Source organism: Carassius auratus, chromosome 17 (assembly GCF_003368295.1).
Source record: "Carassius auratus strain Wakin chromosome 17, ASM336829v1, whole genome shotgun sequence".
Lineage (NCBI taxonomy): Eukaryota > Metazoa > Chordata > Actinopteri > Cypriniformes > Cyprinidae > Carassius > Carassius auratus.
Genome location: NC_039259.1, coordinates 18,564,016 through 18,590,375, shown reverse-complemented (window position 1 = coordinate 18,590,375; position 26,360 = coordinate 18,564,016). Strand labels below are relative to the sequence as shown.

The 26,360-nt window shown below is 36.8% G+C and overlaps 1 protein-coding gene across 1 annotated transcript in view; it reads right to left on the bottom strand.

Moving 5' to 3' along the window:
- Positions 1-6,276: 6,276 nt before the first annotated feature.
- The window catches only part of pacrg (PARK2 co-regulated), an 84,231-nt gene continuing 64,147 nt past the window's right edge, over positions 6,277-26,360 (bottom strand). Inside the window, exon 5 of the mRNA XM_026286220.1 lies at positions 6,277-6,548. Within this exon, the coding sequence (XP_026142005.1) occupies positions 6,388-6,548 (161 nt within the window). The 3' untranslated portion in view covers positions 6,277-6,387. The remainder of the gene's footprint in view (positions 6,549-26,360) is intronic.

The following is a 26,360-nucleotide window of genomic DNA, read 5'->3' as shown; positions in this document are numbered from 1 at the left end:
GGAACCTCCGAGAGAGCCAGACCCGCCTCGCGCGCATTGGCTGAATGTGCGACGAGGACGCAAAGTGTGGCCAATCAGCGCATAGCTCTGGAGAGGCGGGGCTAGTGTTTTAACCACATGATTCAGCGCCTGAGATGATGGACAGAGATCAAAGCCAATGGAATGCAGGCTCGTGAACGCTAAGAGTCACCGATGATATATTGTGAAACGCTGTGACAACATGTCTGTGACAACAAGTGTTTTCCTTGTGTGTTTTGCTAGGGCTTGGCATTTCATGGTGTGTTTCTTTTCATGATTAAATCGTTTTATGTGTGTTTTTGATTTGCACAGTCGGTTTTGCCTTGTAATGTGATTCACTGTTTGAGACTCGAATATTGTATTGTATTGTATCGAGTACGTTGAGTATGTTACTGGGCGTAAAATGTAAATGCAATTTTCAAAATATTCACTATACAACGATTTTATAGAAATTAGACAAGTGATTCTCAGTCTTAGTGACTGGGAAATATTCTCCTGTATTTATGACAAAGCTCATTTCAAACTTTTATTTATTATTATTATTATTTTACATAAATTAGGAGTATTGGTAAATTAAATTAATTTATCGTGATTCAATTTGTGATTCCAGAAGTTTCAAGAACTCCATATTTTTTGTAATAAAAATAATAATACCGGTAATAAAAAATACTGTTAAAGGATTAGTTCTCCCAAAAATGAAGATTTGTCATTATAAACTCACCTTTATGCTAATTTAACACCACAGCTTCATGGTTTCTTCACTAGTTATGGATTTATTTTATTATCCTTTTATGAGGTTACTTTTATTTCATTAAGTAGATCGATCCAGTTTGTCATATGAAAATGAACATTGAGCACTTTTTTAGATATAGCTATGTTTTTGACCAATCTTGAGAATTCAAGCTGTTCACAATAAAGAGATTAAAAGGTAAAACATTTTAATGGTAAAAATGAATATAACATCTCCAATTACCGTTTCAAATTCATCAGTATGGAAGACAAATTTGAACAGACGCTATATCAGCTTGGGACTTCATGCTCAGCTGAGGAGATATGTTATGATACACTCTGAAAAAAGGTATAAGCTGCTGGGACAGAGCCCTGTTGAAAGGTACCAATATGCCCATATGTAGCATTTAGGTACTAAATGTACCTGTTTAGCGGTAAATAAGGTACACTTTTGAAAAGGTACCACTGCGGTGATTTTTCTTTTTTTTCTCCCAAAATGTATTTTATGATTCCAGAGTGATTGATTCCAAATAATATCCAGATGCACATGAGCAAAAATGCTGAATGCAATATGCATTTTTACATATATGGGAATGATCCAAGTGTTACAGACCTCCTCGTTTGTTCCATAAACAAATATTTCCATATGATTCACCATGCATCCTCCTATTCACTTGATTCATCATCCTTTCTTTCTTTAATCTCATTTTTCAGCTGCATCACCTTCTTAGTATAACAGACTGAAAAAAAAATCACCAATTTCTGAAGGCAGCACAAAAGATTGAGCATTTATCTCGGTCTTAGATAAGAATCTTACTCTTATCAACACTGCCACATACATTTTCATTTTACGAGGCTGAGACAGGCCACACGTGTCTGCGTGCTGATTGTGTGTGTGTGTGTTTTGTAGTGTGAGTTTTAATCCCCGCCCAAACCCTGTATTTTCCTCCTCTATTAATAACACGGGTTTCATTCTACAATTAATCCAATCAACGAGACTTTAGATAAAAAGTGAATGTGAAATCGGGTGGTTGTGAAGCAGCAGAGACAGGAGGAAGATGGGGCTTCAGAGAGGGCATCAGTCATGATCCCGTGGTCAGCGCCAGCAGCTGATTAGAAAAGCAGTAGGTGGCATGACTGTGTCTGGAATATAACGCGAGCTCCCTCAAAGCACAGACACTCTTTGAGTTATTTTGTCTGAGGAAAGCTTGAAGGCTTTGAGTATGAAAATAATACAAAAGCATAAAACAAAAGCGATTATGTGTGGGAGCAGGCAACACCAGAGAGTGAAATCTGGGTCAATTGTGAAATAAAGAGAGAGAGAGGGAGAGAAATCACACATTGTTAAGGTGAGGCGAAGAGTGGGACTTTCTCAGAGTGTGTGCATGAGTGCCATTGAGTATTTATGGGAGTGAGTGTAAAAGCATGTAGAAACCTAACACATGCTGATGACTGTTAAATACACAAATTATTGTATGTGCCAGTCACATGTTGGGTGTTGTTTGTTGGACTGGGGCGCTGACAGCACTGATGGATCCTGTTCTCTCCACCCAGTATAATCCCACCGTGGGCCGTCACGTCATTCACGGCTCCCCAGGGGTCTGCAGTGAAGATTACAGCAAACTCACAGTCCTTCATCATTCACTCAGGGTCCATGGCCTTTATACCTCACGTGCTGACACACAGTTTCTCCAAGACATACTTGAGTCAATGACACATAAGAATGTTCATGGTAAATCAAAAATATACTGTCAAGATCTTCTAAATATTCAGTCAAACCACAATGTATTCAGAAACCTTCAACATTTCTCACATTATCACAGTATTCACTATAGTTAAGAATGTCGTAATATGTGCTTATGCTCCACTGAGGGCTAGGTTTAGGGGTGGACATTCATGCTTGCTTGCTTGTTTTCATTAAATTATGTTTCAATTATTTGAATGTATTATTACATTAAATAATATTTCTTCCTTTTAATAAAACTTAAAAAAAATAAGATTATATCAGCATAGTACTTATTTATACAGAATACAAATAAGTAAAAGCTTTAGAAAATGATAAATCAACATTTATTTTGAGGCAGAATTGATGTTTGTGATTAATCAAATAATTAAAATGGAATGCATTTCAAAGGACTTCACAGAACTGCTGTACATGCAGGTTTTAAAAGTACATTTTACATTTCCAGGTGAATGTGTGTTTATGTGTGTTAGATTGGTTCTCACGGTGGTCAAAAGGATAAGGACGGTGCTTGTTTGTGTGTGTGCAGGGCAACGGCAGATGTGTTTTGGTCTGATAAGAGCGTCTGGCTGAGGTAGAGGAGGAGCGAGGATCAGACAGCAGAACCCAGTCGATTCAGTGCTGGAGAGAGAGGAAGATCGCTCCAGTCTCCCGCCGAAAAACCATCGGCCTCCTGTGAGCCTTCTTCAAAACACACCATGTGCTCACACGCTACACACCAGCACCACTTTAAAGAAACTCACTTTTAAAACAGACCGATATTAGAAAAGACTGCTCAACGAAACAGCTCAATTCTGCTGCTTGGCGAAAGACAAAATGTTACATAAGTTCAGAATTGCAAAAATGCACTGATGTATAGCATACACAACACATTTTACTGCAATAATCTGATGTATTAATTACAGAATCTTTATATTACGAGCTTAAAATAGAGTGGGATTTGATTTGGTCCACAAGGAAAATGAATGGATGGTGAAAAGTGGCAGGGGTGGAGCAATTTGTTACATTTTGTAACATGTTTTTGTTTTCTTCTCCACATCCTATAAGAGGGAAATAGTAGTCCAAATCAATGACGTTTTTGAGTCAAATTTTGGAATAAACACCAGAGCTTCAGTCCGTTCTGTGGAGTGGTGGTCTGGGGTTGAGAGGTGTGGGGGACACCTCTGAAATAAATCTCCATTGAGCTCAGGGCTCTGCACATGCTCACTGGCTGGCGTTGGGTTTCATGCGGCCACTGGCAGATGCGATGAACAAGAAGAATAGATCCCAGAGGGCTGTTTATTCCTGCTGCTCCCTCCATCCCCTCTGCACTGTCGCTCCTAACAATCTGGCATTCTTACACTCTAATGTTTTCCCTTCCCTCTGCTTTCTCATCAACATCTCCATTTTTGTTTTATACCAATTTCATTCATCAATTCACCTGAGAGGCAATTAGAACCAAGCCAAATCAGGCAAATGAAAAGAACAGTTACTAAAAAAAAAAAAAAAAAAATCCCTCATGCTTTTCCAAACCTTTCTTTTTTAAAACAAATATGTCTCACTCTATTCTGTCCGCTCAAGAAAAGATGTACTGGGAACCCAGTGACTTTCATTGTAGAATGAAAAAAAAAAGAGTTCACACATTCTTAAAATATCTTCTTTTATGTCCCACAGAAGATAGAGAGTCTTACAGGTTTGAAAGAATAAGAGAGAGTAAATGATGACCGAAACTATTCCTCTCACCATCTCAGTTTCTAGGATTCGAGCTGGGACTCCGGGTTTCTTTATTGACCCCGATTGTTGCAGTAAAACTGATTTGAGGGCAAATCCGGCCTCAATTCCCTCTTGTGTCTGCTCAGAGCTGTAATTTACAGGCGTGTGATCAAATCCAGATTGAACTGAGTCCAAATGTTTCAGAAATCTCAGCTCACTGTAAACATCGGCTCATGGGACTCACTTTTAAAAACACACCAACACTGATTTTTTTCCCCCCTAGCAGCTGCTAAAGGAAATACTTTGGCGAAATGCTGCACATCCTTCATGTTACGGTATGTTCTTATGACTGCATGATCCACTAGCGTCAGAAAGTAATATATATGGGGCGATTACGGGGGCCTGGTGTCCAGAGAAGGACTCAGAGCCCTTCTAATAATCCCAGAAAGGAGGAGATCTACAGATGGCTGCTTAATCTGATTGTAAAAGCATTAAGTGAAAAGACTCAGAGGACATTATATGCTATAAAATCACTATTTGGTGAAAGAAATAAACTGGCACACACTTGAGGCTTCTGATTTCACAGGTAGGATAAGATACAGTAAAGGCTGTTAAGCATGAGGGAAGCCCCCGACTGAGTGCGTGTGTGTGTATGCGCTCTGATAAATGAGCGTTTCATTCAGACATTGTGTTCTGGCACACAGCCTGCAGCTCACACAGGTTCATGGATTTTAAAAGCACATAATGTTGCTATCTAAATACTTGCTATCTGTCATGTGTTATTTGTATTTATCTCTATGTCCCTTCAGGTCCCTTCCAGTGTGAGTGTAGATATGTGTGTATATGTAAGTGTGTATTCTTAGGAATAAACACCTTTAGAGCTAAGACCAGAGACTTTTAGTTCATCTATGTTAGCTTTTGGTAGGTTTGCTTCACCACTGCCGGAAAAAAAAAGACTTAAAAAATTTAAATATAAAACAGAAATATCCAACAAAGAGCTGACCTGAATAGACATAGATAAAGAAAGCGAGAAGGAGATAAAGGAAGCAGGAGGCAGGGGTGTTGAAATCATCTGAAAAGTGGAAAGGCATATTAAAAAACTCAAAGCCTATAAAATGCCTAGTTTCCACAGATACACTCATATGAGATATTTTGAAAGCATAATAACTAAACTTCCTAATGTCAGACACTAGTGTTTGCCAATAAGGTTTATTAATTATACAGAAAGTATTGTTGGCTATGAATATAAAACTGCATTTTCTTGGCAAACATGACTTTTCCTCTCTTCTGAAGTTCTCATATAAATTGGTTTACTTTCTGTCAGTGGCTCAGCATACCAACCATGGCTTCTGAATATTAATTAAGTGATGATCACTCTGATTTGCTGAAAGATGAACACTGGAACGTGAACTCTAGCCAAAGTGGAAATATGCATTATTGTAATTATGGGAGCAAATTTATTCTGTTACAGTAGGTGCTAGACCCCTGGCAGAAGAGATAAAAGGGGGGGGGGGGAGAGATTTCAGGTGATGAATGTTGGAAGGTGAGTGAACAGCCAGAGGGGAGTCTCAATATTTCTTTTTCTTTTTTTTTTCAGGAACCACTGAGAAAATTGGAAGAAAAGGCAAGAAAATGTTCATTATATCAGGAAAGAGAGCTACATTAGATCAGTGACCTTCTGAAAATGATCTGTAATTGGAAGAAAATTGTGCGGCAAGATGAAGCTTTTGGAGACAAGTAAAAGTTTTAGATGTGGTCGAAATTATACAATGAGATACATATATATAAATGCTCAAGATATAGATATATGAATTCTTACTCTGATATTAATTCTTCAAAATCTAGATCATCATGATAGCCATTCAGTTTTGTTACATCCAAAACATTGTATCCTGTACCTGTGGCCAGCTTGTATTGGATATGTGCACATTTTCTGCCTTTCTCTTTTAATAATTCCTCACAGACTGAAAATGAAATGCAGGTTAGTTGCAGTCGAGAGATTTATTGGCCCCCGAGCTAGCCGTGTCTGTTTTTCTTCACAGGAAGCTATGTGTGTGCGTCCTCGCTGATACAGACAGCCGTTGTGCACAGACTCATAACATCTGCATTATGACTTTAATAAAGTCCAAAATTAGGTTTGTAACTTGAGGTGGGTGTGTTTACATGTTTTTATAAGACAAACTCTGTGAGTGAGCTCTCCTTTCCATTTAGTTGAGAAGGCAGGATTCATAGGTGGGCACCATGTATTTGATGTTGATGAAGGCGTCCTCGCCCCCGTAGCGTTCAAACACTTCTAGCGTCTCCTGAATCAGGTCTCCGATGTTCTCTCTCTTCTGCTGGCTGTAGTCAATACCGTCACCTGAGTTTTCTGCACACAACACAAACACATTGCATCACATTAGCACACTTTGTGATGTTTAAAAGTTTAAAGACCTAATAAAGTGTGGAAGACACAGAGAGAGAGAGAGAGAGAGAGAGAGCTTCTGAAACCAGTAGATCTAATGAATGTTAAAGATATTCAGCAGGAGTCTGTGAACAAATCTCGAATAATTCATCAGGAGGAGGACTGTGTGTGTTTACCGGATGTTCTTGTGCATATCTCTGCCGCTCTCTGACATGACATTAGAGAAACCCATCAATCACTGGGTAAGCTACACCACACACACACACACACACACACAAATCAATACGTTCACACTCCTCCAGCATCACTACCTTCCAAACAAACTTCCTTCTGAGGTCACAGGCCCAATTACACCAGAAGTCTGAACACACACACACACGCGCCTCTCTGTCTCTCTTGCCTGCTCATTAAAGGAAAGGATGACAGATGAAAAGAGAGCAGGTAAGTAGGGAGTCTCTCACTTCTAGCATGTGTGTTGTCTGTCTAAGGTCTGTGTAACTATATGCCTTCATCTGACAGACTTGTGGATCGTTTCCATGTTCTCCCTACACAGCTCCCTCACACAGGTCTCAAAATGCACAGCCAGTCAATAAAATATTTGTACAAATGACTTGAGGTGTGTTAATAAGCTCATCTGTACACAAACAGGCCTTTTTAAGCAGCCCGGTGGCCATCTTAGTTATGCCTAGTGAAGCTTCTGTTGACTTGAATGGGAATTTTGGGTGTACTATCCCTTTAAGGCTTCGTGTGGCCCACCTGTTGACTAGACAAGTCAATTTGGATCTGAAAATAGATGCTACAGACCACCCTATGTTGTCTGGACCCCAGACCCTCATTTCCAAGGTGTGACCAACTGCCTGCTGTGGATCTGTGATGATGTATCCCATATGCCACACAAATTCTGTGCTAACATGCTCAGTTGGCTTGGCTCATGGGCGACACCAGAGAAAGCTGCCAATCACACCGCAGGGCACTGCTTCATTTACACATCAGTACGACCCTCAAACACAGGAAAATAAAATCAACTCTGTCCGTTAATCCTGCCTTCAGGCATCCTACACTTTCTCTCCCTCGCACTCAGCATCTTTGTCAATCTATTTTCACCAGAGCAGGAGAAAGTAGGGGGTTAGAATGAGAGTCTGAGCAGAAAAAAAAAAAATCCTCACCAGAGGCTTTTAAAGAAGTGAGGTGTATGGAGAATGCTTTGAAGAGGTAGGAGAGCTTCATTTGCCAGCTGCGCATGAACTGCAAAGATATGCTTCTGTTTGGAATCATGTGGAGCCAGGCTTCGATTCTACAGAGTTCAGGGGTAGCGAGAAGTTCAAGCAGGAAGGAGGATTCAGCATCTTTCAGAAACCAAAATCATACCCATAACCCCCCAGATAGACACTGCCTCAATAAAACGGAGAAAAACAAACAACACCTAAAAAACAAACATACCTATTTTTGTATCAGTGATTAAGATAAACTTTTTTTTTCTCAGCCTCAGACGGCACATCCATGGACTGCTTAAGAACCCTCTGAGAACACTGAGAAAATAGCAAGAGCTTTCAGAAAAAAATAAAATAAATTTACAATCTAGTTTATGCGATTTCTTGGAAACAAAGCACATAGATTTTTAACAATCTGCCAGGAACCAACATTGTGTTTACAAGTTCCCATGCAGACTGCAACAAAGTGCATTTCTGAGCAATAATTAGTGACTGAATTTGCCAAAGTTTACAAGGTTCATAGCATCCAATCTTTGAATAAGTTTTGCTGGACACTGCTCCAGACTTGTGCATTCTGTTTTGTTCTCGGTGTTATATCACATTTCCTTGGGACCAAGGAAGGTTTCCTAAAGGTAAAAAAATATATACACTATATAATGATTAAAATATCATTCAAAAGTCTAGAGTGAATAAGATTTTATGTTTTGAGAGAAATTATTTCTTTTTATCCTGTCCAAAGTTATATTTAATTGATCAAAACACAGTAAAAACTATAACATTGAGAAATATTAATACAAATTAAAATAAATTATATCTTCAGGGGCACCAAAATAATTCTGAATATGCTTTATATATTCTTTAATATGATTTTATTGCTCAAGAAACAATTCATATTATTATTAATGTTGAAAACAGTTTTAAAAAAAGATTATTATTATTTCCTTGCTGAAAAAAAGGTTTACTGATACCAAATTTTTGAATGGTAATGTATTGAAAAACATAATTGTGAGAGATAAATTAAAATATAATCTGACATTATCTTTCAAGCTTTTATACATTTCAGATTTACTAATAATTTAAAAAAAAAATCTTGGCCACATGACATGGTAAGACAGTCACTTTCTGTGTAAGTGGGGAGTTCGGCCAGATAATGTTGCAATATGGACCAGACATTAGTCACAATCTGGCAACGCGAGTACATTTAAATTTGAATCTGTTTGTGAACTAGGGTAATGTGATTTTGTCTTGAACAAATATTTATCTTTAAACTTCTCAGTAAAAATGTTAATCATGAGAAAATCCATTTCCATCTGTGAGACTGACTGTACTCTCTCTCTCTCTCTCTCTTTCTCTCATTTGTTTATTGTCAGTGTGAGAAGAGTTTCAACAGCTGTGTCTTTTCCGTCCCCCCGCTTTAACTCCTTTTCCACACCTCTATTCTCACACCATACTCCATTCTTTCTCTCTTACTCTTTCCTCTTCACTTCTAGGCAGACAGGTCGGCGTCGAGAGGGTTGTCACGCCACGGCACAGTCTACACAACTAATCCTTCTCTCTTTCTCACTCTCTCGCTGGACGTGTTCAGGGCTGGACGTCTGCACTGGGGCAGCAGCTGGAGAACTGATGGTTCTTGTGTTTGAGTTTAAACTGGACTGATCCACACACAGTATGTTGATATTGGATTTCACTCCCACTAACAGCCGACAGGGTGTAAAGAGAGTACAAACAGTACAACACTGTGAGGCAAAAGGACCAAGAGAACTCCCGTCCTGTCAGAATGAACACAGTTCAGATGACTGTTCATCACAAAGAAAAAAACAACCTGCTTTAATTAAAAGAAAACGTCAGTAAAATGAATGTGTGTGACAGATGATGAGAGAATGTGTGTCATACACACCCACACACGCATCCTCATCACTAACTCAGCACTACATCATCTCTGTCTCTGTCATCTCTATCATTAGCACCTTATTAGCAGATGATGTAGCTCACACATACTGTACATTCTAATAAACACCTGTTGTTCTTTAAACACTCAACATATGCTTAAACATACACTAGCTAGCTCTGACGTACACATCACAAGCCGCTACACCTTACTGTACTCATACACACACACACACATACACACATAAAGCAAGAAACAGAGATGTCAAATTAGAGCTCACCCTAAATAATACATAAAACGTTCTATTTTTTTCTTTTCTTTAAACGTTCTCAGCGTTTCCTCTCACAGGTCCTGACCTTGTGTGCGCTCTGCTAATGGTGCTAGCGTTAATATTCATGTCCAACAGCTTGATGAAATGTACCTTTGTACTGTGAACAGGTGTGCATATGTGAATAGCTCATTTACAGCTCATAAAGGCTGTATGAGGAATTGTTCATGCAATGACAGTACTTTAATTTGTTTGAATTATTTGTTTCTCAATGCAGAAAAAGAGAACAGTTGGGGCCTGGAAGAAACACACTGATTTTGCTTAACACATCATATATCTATCATATGTCTATTATGTAATGATACAATAAAAAAAAAATTTTTTTGATATAGCGCAACAAAACAGCCGACAGAAGGGCAGAAGAGGGAATGAGGCATTGACCTGGCAGCAAAGAAAGAGGTGCTGTCTAAAGATGGCGTCCTGAGTAATCAGTGGTGTTAAGCTTCCCAGAAAATGAGCTGTTCGGCTGAAAAACACACAGACACACATCCAGACAGAAATTGGGAAATGTTCTACAAGTAACATGAGTGCTGAGAGATTCTCATGAGCTGCTTTTTGTGAAAGATGAGCTGGGGGCCCGAAACAGCTGGGAATCAGAGGAATTTCTCTATGAAAACCCTGATTTAACCCATTATAAGGAAGTATACTGTATAACATTCTTGGAAGAAAGGGAGGATATTTCATGTTAGTCTAGTCATTGCCCTGGCTACAGCTTTAGCAGACAAAACTTCAACTACAGTTCAGATCTTCGGGCATTAAGATGAACACACTCCAGGAAGTCTCAGACTGATATAACATGTTTATGTGAACAGTCCAAATGTTCTCAGACCACTGTAAAAGGATGTTTTGGGGTCTGTTGTAGTGACCTGTTGCATTCAGAAAATGAGCACCATGGTATAGTGATGGTTATAATTACTATGCTCGTGTACCACAATATTTACCATGGTTATGATGACTGGCCAATTATTGTGGTATGTGTTTATTGTGGTATAATATTGTTTTGTTGTGTATTTGATCTCCAAGGTGACTTCCATAATTGTTCAATTTGTAAATTTGTTCACCAAAATAAATTCAGTTGAAGCATTTGACATAAATGTACCACCTGCTATATCCTACTCTCAAACATATTTATTTCACACTTTTAACAAAAACTTCAAGATAGCTTGTAAATTAAACAAATAAGTTTGATTTAATAGCTCTGATACAATCAAACCAATGTTTTTATGTTTATATTTTCCTCATCAACAAACCCAGTTTGTTTCAGTTCCATATATTATCTAAGTAATTATTGCTTGTTCCACAGGAAGTTGTTTTATAATAACACTCATATTGTTTAATTGAAAACATTCCATTATTCTCGCAGAGAACAGATTATGCTCATTCATTAGTTTCAATAAATGCTGTTTCTTACCTGTTTCGTTTATGAATGACTGACAAATATACATCAAATTAACTGTACTGAGTGCAGGTGTATATTTATGTTAAAACTGTGTCAATCAAACTGATGGAAATTGTATAAGCAATCAAAATACTTATATCTTAAATTCAGGGCCTAAATATTTTTGAGTGTATTTTTTTTTTTTTGAGAAAAAAATCAATAAAATGTAAAATGTAAAATAATAATAATAATAATAATAATTTAAAAAAAAAAAAACGAAAAAAAAAAAATCAGTTCTAGGAGTCCAATATTTATTATATATATATATATATATATATATATATATATATATATATATATATATATATATATATATATATATATATATATATATATATAAAATATTTGTTGCCCATTTACCGTCTATATCAGCCTCTAGTATTTAGCATCTGGGATTGTCCTCATAACTGATGGCATCAAATATGCCAGCATGCTACATTCAGAGTGGTTAGCCAATCACAAAATAAGAAAGTCACATATGAATGTTTTAAAGGTACAGCAGCAAAACCAGCTGAGAAAAGATCAGAGAAAGAGAGAGAAAAGGTCATATAAAACTAGATTACGACAATAAGACTAACATTACAAGTGGAGTTCTGATAATAATAAATTGAAAGTGTAGAAAATGGACGCTTTAAGCACTTTCCAGTTAAATTGTATATTTTTGCAGAGACGTAATAAATACTAAAATGTCCAACTTTTATTGTCCCCGTGTTTGCTGTGATTGGTATTTCCCTACAGTGATCAGTTAACTGCATGTCATGCTAATGAATAAATGGTCTGGAGCACTTCTGAATGTCTCCTCGTGTGTCCACGAGTTAAACTGCTCTCTGCTCCCTCCATTAGTGGGATGAAGAGCCTTTAGACAGAGTATCTGATCCGTCTCTCCACTCCTCTATCTCCCTCATGGGGCTTATTAGCATTCCAATCCATTCCACTCCAGGGGTTTTCATTGGTGGAGGTTATTCATTTCTTTAATATGATTGGCTGTGGGGGGAAAGGGAGGGTGTGAAAGGAAACCATGGCCTGTCAGAGTGATTAAATGCATAGCCCAACCATGACACCAGCGCTCTGATGAGCTTTCACTTTCTCTGTCTTTCTTTCTCTCCCTCTTACTAAAATCCAAAACTATGTGACACAAAATGTTCGGAGGGTTTGTGTTCTGTCTCTCACTGGTACGAGAAGAGGTGCAGCTCTCCAGTAAATGAGTGTTTTATGGGTCTTCAGGCAGGAGCTCAGTGTGTTTATGGACAACACACCTCCTTAACCAGCAGAGTTTAAGAGTGCTATTTACATAAAGCCCAGTGTGTGGATGTGTGTGGGGTTCTTGTATAAATGATAATTAGTGTTCTATAAAAAGAGCAGCTTTCCAGGACCACATAGGGAATCATGAGAAATAAGGTAGCTTCTGAGAGCAAAACAACCTACTGTGTGAAACCAAGTCAACACAAACCTGTTACACTGACAGCTGACACATCACTTGATAGATTAGAGATTAGATGTTTTTGTTCCCATTCAAGCAGAACAGATTCCAGATTCCCAAAGCAAGAAAACTGCTAAAACATTCCATCTTTCATTCTGTGCGAGCATGTTTGAGAGTTGTTGAACCATGTCGGAGTCTTAAGCGCATATGTTGGTTTATTGCTAGCAGATGTCCTTTTTTTAAAAGGAAGAGGAAACTGAGGTTACATTGAAGTTTTCTGTACTAAGTCTGTCAGTCTACATTTAGTACCAAGAAAGTTCATGTCATGTTCCAAATCCGACTTAGTTTCTTACGAGGAACACAAAAGTGGATATTTAGCAGAATGTTAAAGGGGGGTGAAATGCTATTTCATGCATACTGAGTTTTTTACACTGTTAAAGAGTTGGATTCCCATGCTAAACATGGACAAAGTTTCAAAAATTAAGTTGTACGTTTGAAGGAGTATTTTTGTTCCTAAAATACTCCTTCCGGTTTGTCACAAGTTTCGGAAAGTTTTTTTCGAGTATGGCTCTGTGTGACGTTAGATGGAGCGGAATTTCCTTATATGGGTGCTAAGGCACTTCTGCCAGAAGAGCGCGCACAGACATTTCACTGATCAGAGTGATTCACAGCGTCGCGAAACGTCACAAAAGAAGTGTGTTTTTGGTTGCCAGGGCAAGACAACCCTGCACAGATAACCAAAATAAAAACAGCATTAAGGGACCAGTGGATGGAGTTTATTTTTACAGAGCATCAACGGAGTTGTGCAAGTGTTTTTGTTTGTTCCCTGCATTTCGAAGATGCTTGTTCACAAGGCCCAGTTTGATGACGGATTTGCATATCGTTTATTTCTTAAGGATGATGCAATCCCAAGGAAAAAGGGTCATGATTGTGTGTTGGAACCACAGGCGGTGAGTAAAACTGCTTCAAATATCTCTGCCTCCTTGTTAGTGCGTCCCTTCCCATGCCAGAGACCCGGGTTCGAGCCCCGCTCGGAGTGAGTCGTTGCTGCTGCTGCTTTCGTTCAGTTTCAGCCTCTGGATCTGATTCTGGATCATAAATAAACGGCTGAATCTGACTGTAAGCCATGGTTTGTTTTGGATGATGGTTTTTCCCTCACGGTAATGTCACAGCTTCCAAACGCTCTCAACGCAAAAGCCTATTCGCGCTCGTGATTCTTTAGCTCTGCCCACATGTCACGCCTCCAGCCGGTCGTGTTTTTCCGGGAAAAATCGGTACAGACTATCTTTCTCTTATGAATATAATAAAACTAAAGACTTTTTGGATTTATGAAGGATGCAGTACTACTCTATATGTACTCAAGATTAACAGGATATTGAGTGAAAACGAGCATTTCACCCCCCCCTTTAACATGAGGAAAATAAAAGCACATGTTCAAAGAAGAATTTTAAACACACTCGTAACATGAAAATGAATTTCCACAAGACATGAAAACAATGCTGTTAGATGTCAGTATTGTCAAAACATTCATCGCTGGCATCTTGAGTTCTGAATTCTTTTATAAATTCTGAATTCATTTTTAGTGCCTAGTTGACAATGTGACAAAAAAATGGAGCACTATTCTCTTGAGCCCAGCAAAAACTCTAAAACTCAACTCTAAAAGTCATTACATAAAAACAGACATGTTAAATAAGTTCACTTACTCAAATATTGCTAAATAAGTGTTAAAAATAAATATAGTGAGAGAGAGAGACCACTGGAAAGATAAAAAAGCATTACAGTAAGACAAAGAGAGTCAGAAAGACAGGAAGAGAGAGAGGCCTGTGCCGGGATGTGTTTTTTCACTCCGTCCCACATGACTACCCTCCTCATCAGTGGTGTAGTGGTAAAGGAATAGCCTCTCGCTGCTCACCTCATTACCGTCTGTACACATGACATAGACTCGCGTCTCCCTCTCTCTCCTCCCTCAGGGTGGATGCTTAAATGACAGCTATTAGCCAAACACAGTGCTATTTGTTTTCATATTTCCTGGCCCCGTGCTATCTGACATGATTCTATTTGTGCCTGCAGTGTTACACTGCGTGTGTGATGACTGATGGGGCGCCAGGCAGAGCTGGTTTTGCTTGGCTGCTAAACTGGGGCATTCGTGGAGGTGGAGGGGCACAGGACACTGCTATAACTCATTCATCATATGGAGAGATGGCGAGAAAGACAATTTATAGATTCCATTTTGAGGAAATATTGTAATTTGTACAGGCAAACTAATAAAACTCTTTGATTTGATTTGGACTCTAGTGAGAGAGAGAAAGGGATGCATCCTGGTACCAAAAAGAGGCTCATAAGCATGGTAGACCCTAGCAGATAAGTGGTCTATTAAAATGAAACTGTATTTTCATTCAAATATTATTAAATATGTATATACTACCACTCAAAAGTTTGGGGTTAGCTAATTTTTTATCTATTTTTTTTTTTAAGAAATTAATACTTCTATTCAGTTCAAGTGTATTAGAAGTAAAATCAAGTGTATAAGAAGTACAAAGTAATGCAATGTAAATATGTTACAATATAATATGATAATTAAGTGATATTTACACATTATATTAAAAAATTACTTTACTTTTATTATTGTTGGCTTAATAATAATGGTTTAAGACAATGAATATAAATTTATATAATAATGTAGAGAAAAAAAACATTAAAGTTACTTGCTGAAGCACATTTTTACTTAAAACCAACACTTGGAAAATGTTCATTTTGGCCCCTATATAGAGATTTCTAGTCTAGGCTCCCACTTTCCCCACATCATTTATATATTAAAACCAATTTTTATGAACACATTGAAAAAAAATAATCCAGTGTAGAGTAAACAGCAGAGCTTTCCAGAGTAAAGACTGACCTCTGTAACTCCCTCAGGGGTCACATGACTAAAGTAGCTGTCATTTCATGCTTTCTAAAAAAAAGTGTTTTAGTAGGTGTGCTTTATGAGTGTAATCAGACCTGCAGCATTAAACAAAAGACTGAATAAGGAGCAGCCAAGTTTATTACATCAGTCAGAATGAGAGCAAGAGAGACAGATGGGCCACCAGAGGCTACCACACACTTCCTCACTCTATCTCTCTCATTCACTTCAATTACCCATCTCTCTCTTTCATTCTGTTTATGTCTTTTTCTTACATCACACTCTGCTCTTGTCATGTAAGTGTATGAGAGCAAGTATGTGCAGGTTGTGTGGGGGACTTGTGTTAAACTCTACTAAAGGCACTATTACATCTCAGGGGTTGGTTTTTATGAAAACTAATAGATTATTTACTTATTTGTTATTTGAAAGTCACATTAAAAGAGTGTACCGTGCTTTATACCATCCATCAAATTACAATTGTCCCACAGTCGTGGCATCATCTACTCAACATGACCATTAAAGTTTAATCAGTGTGTTAAATGTGATGTGCAAAGAAAGTGAAGAAACATTGCAGCAAATATCACCTGTCAACCAACTTGCAAGATGAAATTGTGTCATATTACAGAAATGTCTTACAATTTTGTTTAAATGTGTATTTAAGGTATATAAAAATGTTCGAGAATGAGCCTTAGCAAGTAAAAGGAATCTGACATTTTCATTATGGTAATGTTTAAAATGTCATCATCATTGGTAGTGAATAAAATATTGAATAGAAGCACCAATTTCTTTGGAAACAGAAATGAGAAAAGTAAACAAAGGTAATAAAAAGACGAAACCTCACCGCTGTTCATAAAATGATCCTCTCCATCAACGACACCAGACAGAAGCAGTGGATAATGTAAGAGACACAGAAAGAGAAACTGCATTGATAGAAATTAGAGGAAGAGAAGGAGGACTGAAAAAAAAAACAGACAACATTCTTACGATAGAGTAAACTAAACACAACATGCTCTACAAAACACACATAAAGGTGAGGTTATCAGTGTGTTTAAGGAACAGTCCACCTGACAGATGTCCAGCCCAGGCTCATTGCAAAATTGCTAAATTATGTTGCTTTTTGCATGTTTTGCAACACTTTTAAATTGAAATGTCCAGTGGCGGTAAAAAGTGTGTTAGTTTTATTACATTAGTTGGTAACACTTTATAATAACTGCAAACTATTAATCATTAATTAAGCATTAGTAAACAGATAATTCATAATTTATAAAGCATTAATATGCAGTAATAAGTAGTTTATAAATACAGATATAAATGCTTTATTCTTTATTTAAAAGCATATCTATAATGTATTTAATAATTGTATTTTCATACTTTATTCATGTTCGATTTATCATTTATCAATTATTTATAGCATTATTTACAAACCAGTTATTTAGGAGTTGCCAGTGATTCATAAGATCACAATAAATGTAGTAAATTCAGGTAGTTATAAAGCATTTAGTAGTGGTCAGTTAACTATTTATGTGAGCTCATCTAAAGTGAGGACTAGTTATGCCTTGTAAAGCATTTATAAAGGATATTTAAAGGCTCAGTTATCTTCTATACAAAAAACGGAAACAAATACAACACAGTGATACAGAACATAGAAATATTAAAAGCCTTTAAATCTCATTTGTAAAAGCTTTACAAGGCATAAATAGTCCTCACTTAAGATGAGCTCACAAAAATCGTTAACTAACAACTACATATGTTTTATAACTACCTGAATTAATCCTGAATTACAGTAGAAATACATGTTAATAAACCATTTATTAACACTATAAGTAACTATTACTATATGTCTGAATAAAAAGATGTATGAATGCACATTCAAATAGTTTATTAATCATTTACTTATAATTTCTAAGTGATCTTATGAACCACGGACAACTCCTTAATAACTGGTGTGTAAATAATGCTATGCTTAAATTATAAATGATAAATTGATCATTAATAAAGTATGAAAAAACAATTATTAAATACATTATAGATATGCTTTTAAATCAGGTATAAAGCATTTATATCTGTATTTATAAACTGCTTATAAATGTCTATTAATGCTTTATAAATTATGTATTAACTGTTTCCTAATGCTTAACTAATGATTAATAGCATGCAGTTATAATAAAGTGTTACCCATTAGTTGTACATATTGTTACAGAAATTCTATGTCCAGAGAGTGTCGCTAAAAGATTACTTCACTATTGCATTTGAAAATAATGTACTACCATCACTAAACAAAAAACAGTAGTGTAAACCAAAGCAAATGAGAAAATTAAAAATGCATTTACTGAAGAAACAATGCCATTTTAACTTACTGCAAAGTCTTTACGCTCTTATATCAGGTGAGCTACTGAGCATGTTTACTATGCTGGAACAGCTATACATATGGAGCTAGTTAAGTAATGCAAATGTAAAAATGTATTAGTTTACAAATCATGCAGCATTTGTTGAGGACGTTGCATAAAAAATAAATCTTTATTAATCAATAATGTTTAATGATATTTATGGGAAAAGGAATAAAACCTGCCGTTTTATTGCCACTAGTGTTCTCTAGTGTTAATTTAGGCCGGAAACTGCAGTGAGTGTATGTATAGGTATGTTTGTAGATTTTTTAAATGAAGGTAGAGGCACATTTTTTTGTGAGTTATTTATTTTTGGATGCAATCTCTATCTGTCAGGCATTTTGTGTTTGATTTTGAGAAAATTAGCAGAATGACTAAGTCATCACTAAAAGCCTTTTTAAAGGGATAGTCCACTCAGAAATTAATATTCTTTCATCATTTATTCATTCAAGCAGGTTTGAAATAACTTGAGGGTGAATAAATGATGACATAATTTTCATTTTTGGGTAAACATTCCTTTAAGCAAGATGACAACAGATTAAAAGTATACATAAAGGCAAAACACATAACAGCATGCCTCAGTTTGTGTTTGTGCATGTAAGTGTATGACTGCATCAACCAATCATGTCCAAACTGAGATAAATTGTGCAAACCAAGACTATTTATTTATTTATTTAGTGTGTATCTGAGTGTGCTCAGAGCATTAGTTACATATATAAAGATTCTTTGAATTTAATAATTTTTTTAAGGTAAGTGGTGGCAATCAATTTATTTTAGCTACATTTATATAAACAAATTTAGTTGACTAACTTTCTTCTTTTTTATTTTATTTAAATGAAGCTAAAATAAATTGTTTGCCACCACCTATGTTAAATAACAAATTTGTTCATGCGCTTCATGACTTCTGAATGGCACAATAATGACATTTTATATTAAAGAGGTCATATGATACGATTTAATTGTATTTTATTTTTCGAGTGTTAAAAGCTCTTGGTGCATAAAGAAGATCTATAAAGTTGCAAAGACTAAAGTCTAGAAATCCAAAGATATATTCTTTATCAAAGTTAAGACTCTGACACGCCCCCTAAAACGGCTCAATCAAACACCCCTCCACATGTCTACGTCACTAAGTGGAAATATTTGTATATATATATATATATATATATATATATATATATATATATATATCTGACTGACTGCAAACATTTGAACAGTAGTGTAAATATCTACACAGAAAAAAAAAAATGTTCAGGGAATGAATAGCCTCATCAGTCAAAATATGCATTTATTAATGCTTTGTTGCAGCTTGTGTTGAACTAATAAAAAATCCTCTGATTTGTTACTGTGTTGAATGTGTGTAAGTGGAAATTCAGTAAATTCTCCCGTTCATTCCATTTCAGCATCCTGTGAAGTGCTGCCAATTTAAATTCCAGCTCATGAATTGAAAGCAAATTTTGCTTATCCCCACTGCCATACCATAAATCTTTCAAAGGAACAAACCAGATAAAATGGTAAACCTGAAGTTGTCCCTGCAGAGGCTTGTCTGAGTGTTATTTTCAGCTGTTGTTCTGCCCATGTCAGTTAATAATGCATTTTTGTTACACTATAAAGTTAAGCTGGCTAATCCCCTTTTCCCTGAGAAGAAGAAAGAATGTGTGTAAGTTTTGTTTTGTAATGAATCTGGGGCTGTCATCAGTATTCACAATGTGGTACAATCAGTATTCACACTGTAAGCTTGTCAGAGCTGTTTTTCATGAGTGGAGAGTATCCTAAAGGAGCAAAGCTGCTTTTGACCTGATAAGCTCATTTGAATTCCACATTAATTACTCAAGTACCCTCTAACTCTTTAATGAGACCTCACAGCGAGAGCAAGAGAAAGAGAGAACCAAACGGGAAAGGCGGAGGTAAAAAAGAGAGATGGTGAAAAAAGGGAGAGAGGGATGGTAAATTAGCCTGCCCGCCTCCAAGCATTTTCTCTGCCTTGTCAAGGCTAAACTGAGGGCAGCAGGGAGTGGGGTCCAATGTGTCAGAATCTCCGTGGCAACCAATCCCTCAGCCTCCCTTCTGCAAACACACACACAGACACACAGACACACACACACACGTGTGTGAAGCTGCATCCCACTGTGCCCAGGCTGGTGTATGGTTTGAATCTTTGGCCAGATTGCATCTTTTATGGCCACAGACAATTTATGACACATTTCTTCTCATTTTTTCCCCTCTTCAGACATTGCTGCTCTTATCTCTTCTCTCCTGTTTCAGCTCAGCTCTCGCTCCACTTGAGCCTAAAAACTACATCTCCCACAACCCTCCTGTGGATTCTCTGTGCTTTTATAATGCACTTAAAAAAGATTTGCCTGCTGCTTGAACAAATGAACAAAGCTACATCTTACATTTCACAACTTAATTACATCATATTCAATCCACAGTTACTTAATCATTTTGTGTTGACAACTAAAACTCCAGGGTGTTTCTTGTTGCCAGCATGTTTTGGGAGCATAAATGTAAGACAGTATTGTCCGAACAGTTTCTTCTTGCTTTACTTATATGTAATACATCGTATAAATTGTATGCTGTTGCTAGTACATTTGAATACTAATGCTTAATAAATTAAGCTGGAAGAACATCATATAATTAAGGCTTTAAAATGCCATTAATAAATAAAAATGTAGCCTTGGTGAACATAAGAGTCTTCATTTAAAAATAAAAAACTGTAGTGCATATTCAGTAATGTGATATAAAAATAGAGGTACGGCCTCCTCGTACCCCTCTAAACCCTCAAGCTCCAAACACAAGTTCCAAATTTAGCAGCAGCCTAAACCATGACCACTGCTTTTAGACCTAAACACACATGCACATTTTACAAAGGCACATACACACTGAAACTGTAGTGAAATGCACTGGGGAGTCTGGGAGACTCGCTTCATGAGTTCCTGTGACGTCTGTTTACAGCTTCAGTCAGTTTTTAGCTCTTTCTTGTTATTTCTGTACAGTGTGTACATGTGACATGTGCTTTTTGTGTATGTTGAGTCTTTAGCTTAACTAGAACTAATCATTTTGACATCCACATATGGTCTTGAAAGCACAAAAACAGGCTTTTTGAAAATTCTCCCAGCATGCATCTCTCCCATTCTGCTAAACATTACTCATTAAATCTGGCATACGAAAGATGTGCAAGCTATCTGCAGTCTCTTTCCCTCTCTTTTCTTTTTTAAATCTCTCAAAGGCGAATCCAAAAGTGATGAAACGTCTTCATTCCACTGAACTTTGTTTAGAACGAACAGACATGCTGAGCAGGAAGTGATCCGTTAAACAGCCATGGGCCGCTACACATAGAAATCATTAAAACCCAGGGAAAAGAGCAGAAAGTACTTAACAGACAGTTATAGAGGGCCCGATTACAGAGCAGGAGGGCCCTGGCCTCAATTAGAGCCTGAATATATATGTAGTCTGGACTCTAATGAAAATGGAGCCTTGTGCCAGCCGTAATTTCCCCTATTGAGCAGATACAGGCATCTGAAATCACAGGATTAATCTGTTCTCTCTCTCTGGGAGAAAAAGAGGCAAGCGTTTCACTCTCTCTCCCTCCCTCCTTCCCTCTCTACCTCTCTCGTCCTGTGCTTTCATAAAACTGTTACCTGCAGCCATTGCTGAGACATCCACTGGGGAGTAGATGGTTAGACCTGAATACTAATGACCCTAAAGCATGAGTAGCAATTGTGTTTATCTTTGCTCTTTAATCAACATTCCCAATCAATTGTGTGTGTGTGTGTGTGTGTGTGTGTGAACATGTAGACTGGCACAGATTTCATGAGCTTCTCAAACAGGTTTTATAGGTTATGAAACAGAATTTCAGTTGTGTTTGATAATTCATGCGAGTCGAATGCTGTTTCACAACACTGAGTCATTTGTTTGTGGAAGAAATAATATTTTTTTCCTTTTTTTTAATCTCTGAATTTCAATTGAAAAAATATATTTTTTTGTAACATTACAAATGCCCTTATTGTAACTTTTTATACATTTGTTTCCTTGCTGAATAAAGGTATTATTTTATTTCAATAATAATTAAAAAATCTCATCTTTTGTAATGGCAGTGAATATATAGTATATATTTGAGAAATACATTTAAATTTTTAAATATGAAACATGTTAATTATGTCACAATTAACACATTCTTTTCTTTTCAGCCATTCTGTTGTAGATTTGCTGGTGCGCTTGGGATCATAGTCTTGTTGCATCACCCAATCTTGGCCAAGCTTTAGCTGTCAGATGGGTGGTCTCAGATTTGACTCTAGAATACTTTAATATACAAAGGAATTCACGGTCGATTCAATGACTGTGCGGTGCCCATGTCCTTGGCTACAAAACAAGCCCAAAAACATCAGCCCTCCACCAGCATGTGAGGTGTTTGTGCTGATACACTCTTTAGGTTTTCACCAAACATGGTATTGTGCATTATGCCGAGACAACTTCACTTTTTTCCCCGTCTGTCCAAAGGACATTGTTCTAGAAGTCTTACGGTTTGTTCAGATGCAACTTTGCAAGCCTAAACCATGCTGCCGTGTTTTTTAGATAGAAGAGACTTTCTCCTGACAAGCCTGCCAAACATGCCATACTTATCCTATATTTTTCTAATTGTACTGTCATGGACTTTAGAATTTAACATGTTAACTGAGTCCTGTAGAGTTTAATGTGATGTTCTTAGGTTGTCCGCCATTACTAATGGCTATAAACAGCCAATATGTTAATAATAGGCATGCTAATAAGCAATAAGTTAATAATTAGAATTGGTCGCTAAACTAAAGTGTTGCCTCAGAATTTCTCTAATCGATTCTGAATGGAACACATCCGTGTACAGTTGGACACATAAAGTCAGTACAGGAGATAATAGTCTGGATTGTACACACAAGGCCTCTATTCTAACTGTTTATCACACTCATGACAAAAATATTGGTTCTTCCATTCTGGGGAAGCTGTCCAGAAAATGCAACAGCTGCAGAAATAGGATATTTCATTACAGCACGAGAATGTGTGTAATAGCGGAAACTGGCGGTGGGATGAGAGAAGAAGATGGGAGAAGTGAGAAGGCAGAAAATGAAAGAATGGCGGAGGGGGTGGGAGACAGAATCCCCCCCAAACCCTCTGCTGCATTTCATGTTTCATTGAGGCTTTCCATCTGTTTCACTGCTTCAATTGAAAAGCCGTCATACAACTTGATTTAAATCCAAACGGTTAGAGTGGCATCTGTGTGTGTACGCTGTGCTTTCCCAGGAAAACAAAACACATTTCAGACACGACAGTCATCCACAGATGAATCTGTGAACCAATATGTCTTACAGTAACACACATTCTTTAACTTACTAAATCTAAATAAGGACAAGATATATTATTTTAATATGAAGTTAATTGTAATCACAATAAACGCTAAAATCTAGATAAAGATACTAAAATAAAATTTTTCAAATTTTCAAATTTACTTATAAATATTTACACATTTCACACACACACACAAAACACACAATTAACGAGCCAGGAATTTAGGAAATGTCCATCTTGGCATGGAATTGTTGGACTTGGATACTTTCTCTCTCTTTACTGACTGTATTGCATTTTCTCCTTTCAGTTCTCAGTATCAGAAGAGATCTGTTTACTCTAATCAGAGCTGAGGTTCAGCCCTATTACTCACCGAAATCAAATCAGCCTGTAAACACAGCAGTACAGTACCTCATAAATGGCAGTGTGTTTAATTATGTTACTTTGTTTGTGAACGTACAGATGCTGTCTCAACTTTCATGCAGCCGCATATGGCGTTGATTAATTAATCTCTCCCTCTCCCGTTCTCTCTGTAATTTCCTCATTCTTCCTGTGCTTAACATCTGTCAAGAGAATCTGAACCCTTATCTGAGAACCTCAATACAAGATGGCACATGGACATGGATGGCACCCTCGCTGAGCGCGGGTAAAGTTGGGCAAGCGTGCAAACTAGCATACTGTTTGCGTTTCCCGCCAGAAGCAGATTTTCTGGAGTATCCTCTCAAAGTCTAAGTGCAGAATAAACAAAACTACAACAGATGTCCAGCGCAAGGAAAGATGGCCAGAATGGACCGTCTCTCTAATTGATCCATTTATCATGAAAATGATCAGTTCAGTGAAAAGCTGAGATGGAAGCACACACAGCCTGAGGGAGTTTGGCTGATTATTGAGAGTCATTAGAGTGTCTGAAACAGCAGGAGTTCCCACCGCTCCCAACAAGAGTTTCCCGTCATACTGAGACTGTGAGCCAGAGGAGTTTAATCAAATCTCCCTTCAGGTCCACATCTGGAATCAGGAGTAGTTCTGCATTTCATTTTCTCAATCTCATCTCTAAATAAGTTTAACCTTGTTCTCGTTCTACAGTCTTTTTCTGCACCACACACAAATGTCTCTAATTCCTCCATTTTCAGTATCTTTTAAACATTTATTAGATATATGAGTTTCATTTGGTAATAAAGATCCCACAGACTTGTAAGCAACCACATAGTAACCTCATAACAAACTCATCACGCCAAAAAACCTTGGCAACCAGCCATGAAAGAATCTAAGATTTGCACAAGCCAGAAACAAATCTTACTTCACCTTCAGGGCTCAGTTTGTGGTCAGGTCAGTAGTTTAGATTTTGAATTTGCCCTGTAAATTTTTATCAATGCGACAATGAATTTTATGTTTTATTTTTATAAATGTAAACCTTTTTTTTTTCTTTTTTTTTTTTTTATATATTTAGAATCTTAAACTGATTATTTTAAATATGCTCACATATTTATAATTAAATTTATATTACCATTTAAAACTTTGTAATGTTTATGAAAGAAGTTTTATGCTTGCATTTATTTGATCAAAAATACCAGTAATATTGTGAAATATTGTTACAATTAAAAACACTTTTTTCATATATTTTGAAATGCAATTTATTCCTGTGACGGCAAAGCTGATTTATTTTGTTAAATTCTATTAAATATAGGTATTTCTATTTTGACTTTATTTCTATACACTTTTTTCACACATATGAAAGTTGCTGACATGTATGCAGTTATTATAAATAAACAGGAAACTCCAAGACAGCAGTTATTATTTTATTAAAATGTATAATATAATATTATAATTTTCGGTCCATTCCTACTGATGCTACTAAGTCATCCAATCACAAGTGATTCTTGCTAATTTAAAAAAAAAAAAAAAAAAAAAAAAAAAAAAAATTAATAATAATAATATATAGTAGCCACCAGTTAGGTCATTTTAGCTGACAATTTAAAAAGTCAACAAGCAGAATTGACAATAACAGCATTTGATCAGCTGAACAAACCTTAGGTTAGGTTAGATTAGCATTTAGGTATGTGATAATATTCACCCTCTATACTTGTACACAGAGGTAGATCATTACTTGCTGATAATATTTACAGAGTCTGTACATTCCAAATAAATGTTTTCCCTCTCTCTCTCTATTAGTTTGCAATACTCCAGGTTTAATGAGCTCACAGTAGTCTCTGATTATAAACGTCTCCTGCATGTTCAAACATCAGCCATGCACTGTAGAGAGAAAGTGTGTGTGTGTGTGTGTGTGTGTGTGTGATAACTTCATTTTTAATGGAATCATGATTGAAGAAATATCAAGTGAAAAAAAATCAATGACGATATTCTCTGAAAGATTTGAGGCGGAGTGGGAAAATGTCAAAGTCGACGGCTAATGAAGGGAAATAAGTTAGATAAATTATTTAAAGGTTGTCATTAAAAATGTCCAGAATGAACAGAGGGTTGATACTAGAAAGGTCAGAGCGATGAAGGAGAGATTCATTAACCTCAGTCCACCTCAACCATGCAATTATCACTGCAACTGATCTCTCTCTTGTCCTCTCTCTCACTCTATAAAGTGTTACAGCAAAAAAAAAAAAAAAAAAAAGCTCAGCTTGCTTCTCAAAGAGAAACCTTAACTACTAAAATGTCCCATCCTCTTCTCTTCTTACCAGAAACAAACTAGCCTTGACCATTCCACATTGGTCTCTTTAGCAAAGAGGTCCTCCATCAACACTGGTTGGTTTTAGAAGGAAGAAAGGGAGTAGAGAAAGTCTTTTATTTGCCATTCAACCCACTCCCTCTTACTTTCTTAACTCTCAGGGGTTAGTCTTGCATGCATGTGAGAGTGTTTTATGTCTGGATCAAATTGGAGACGTTTGG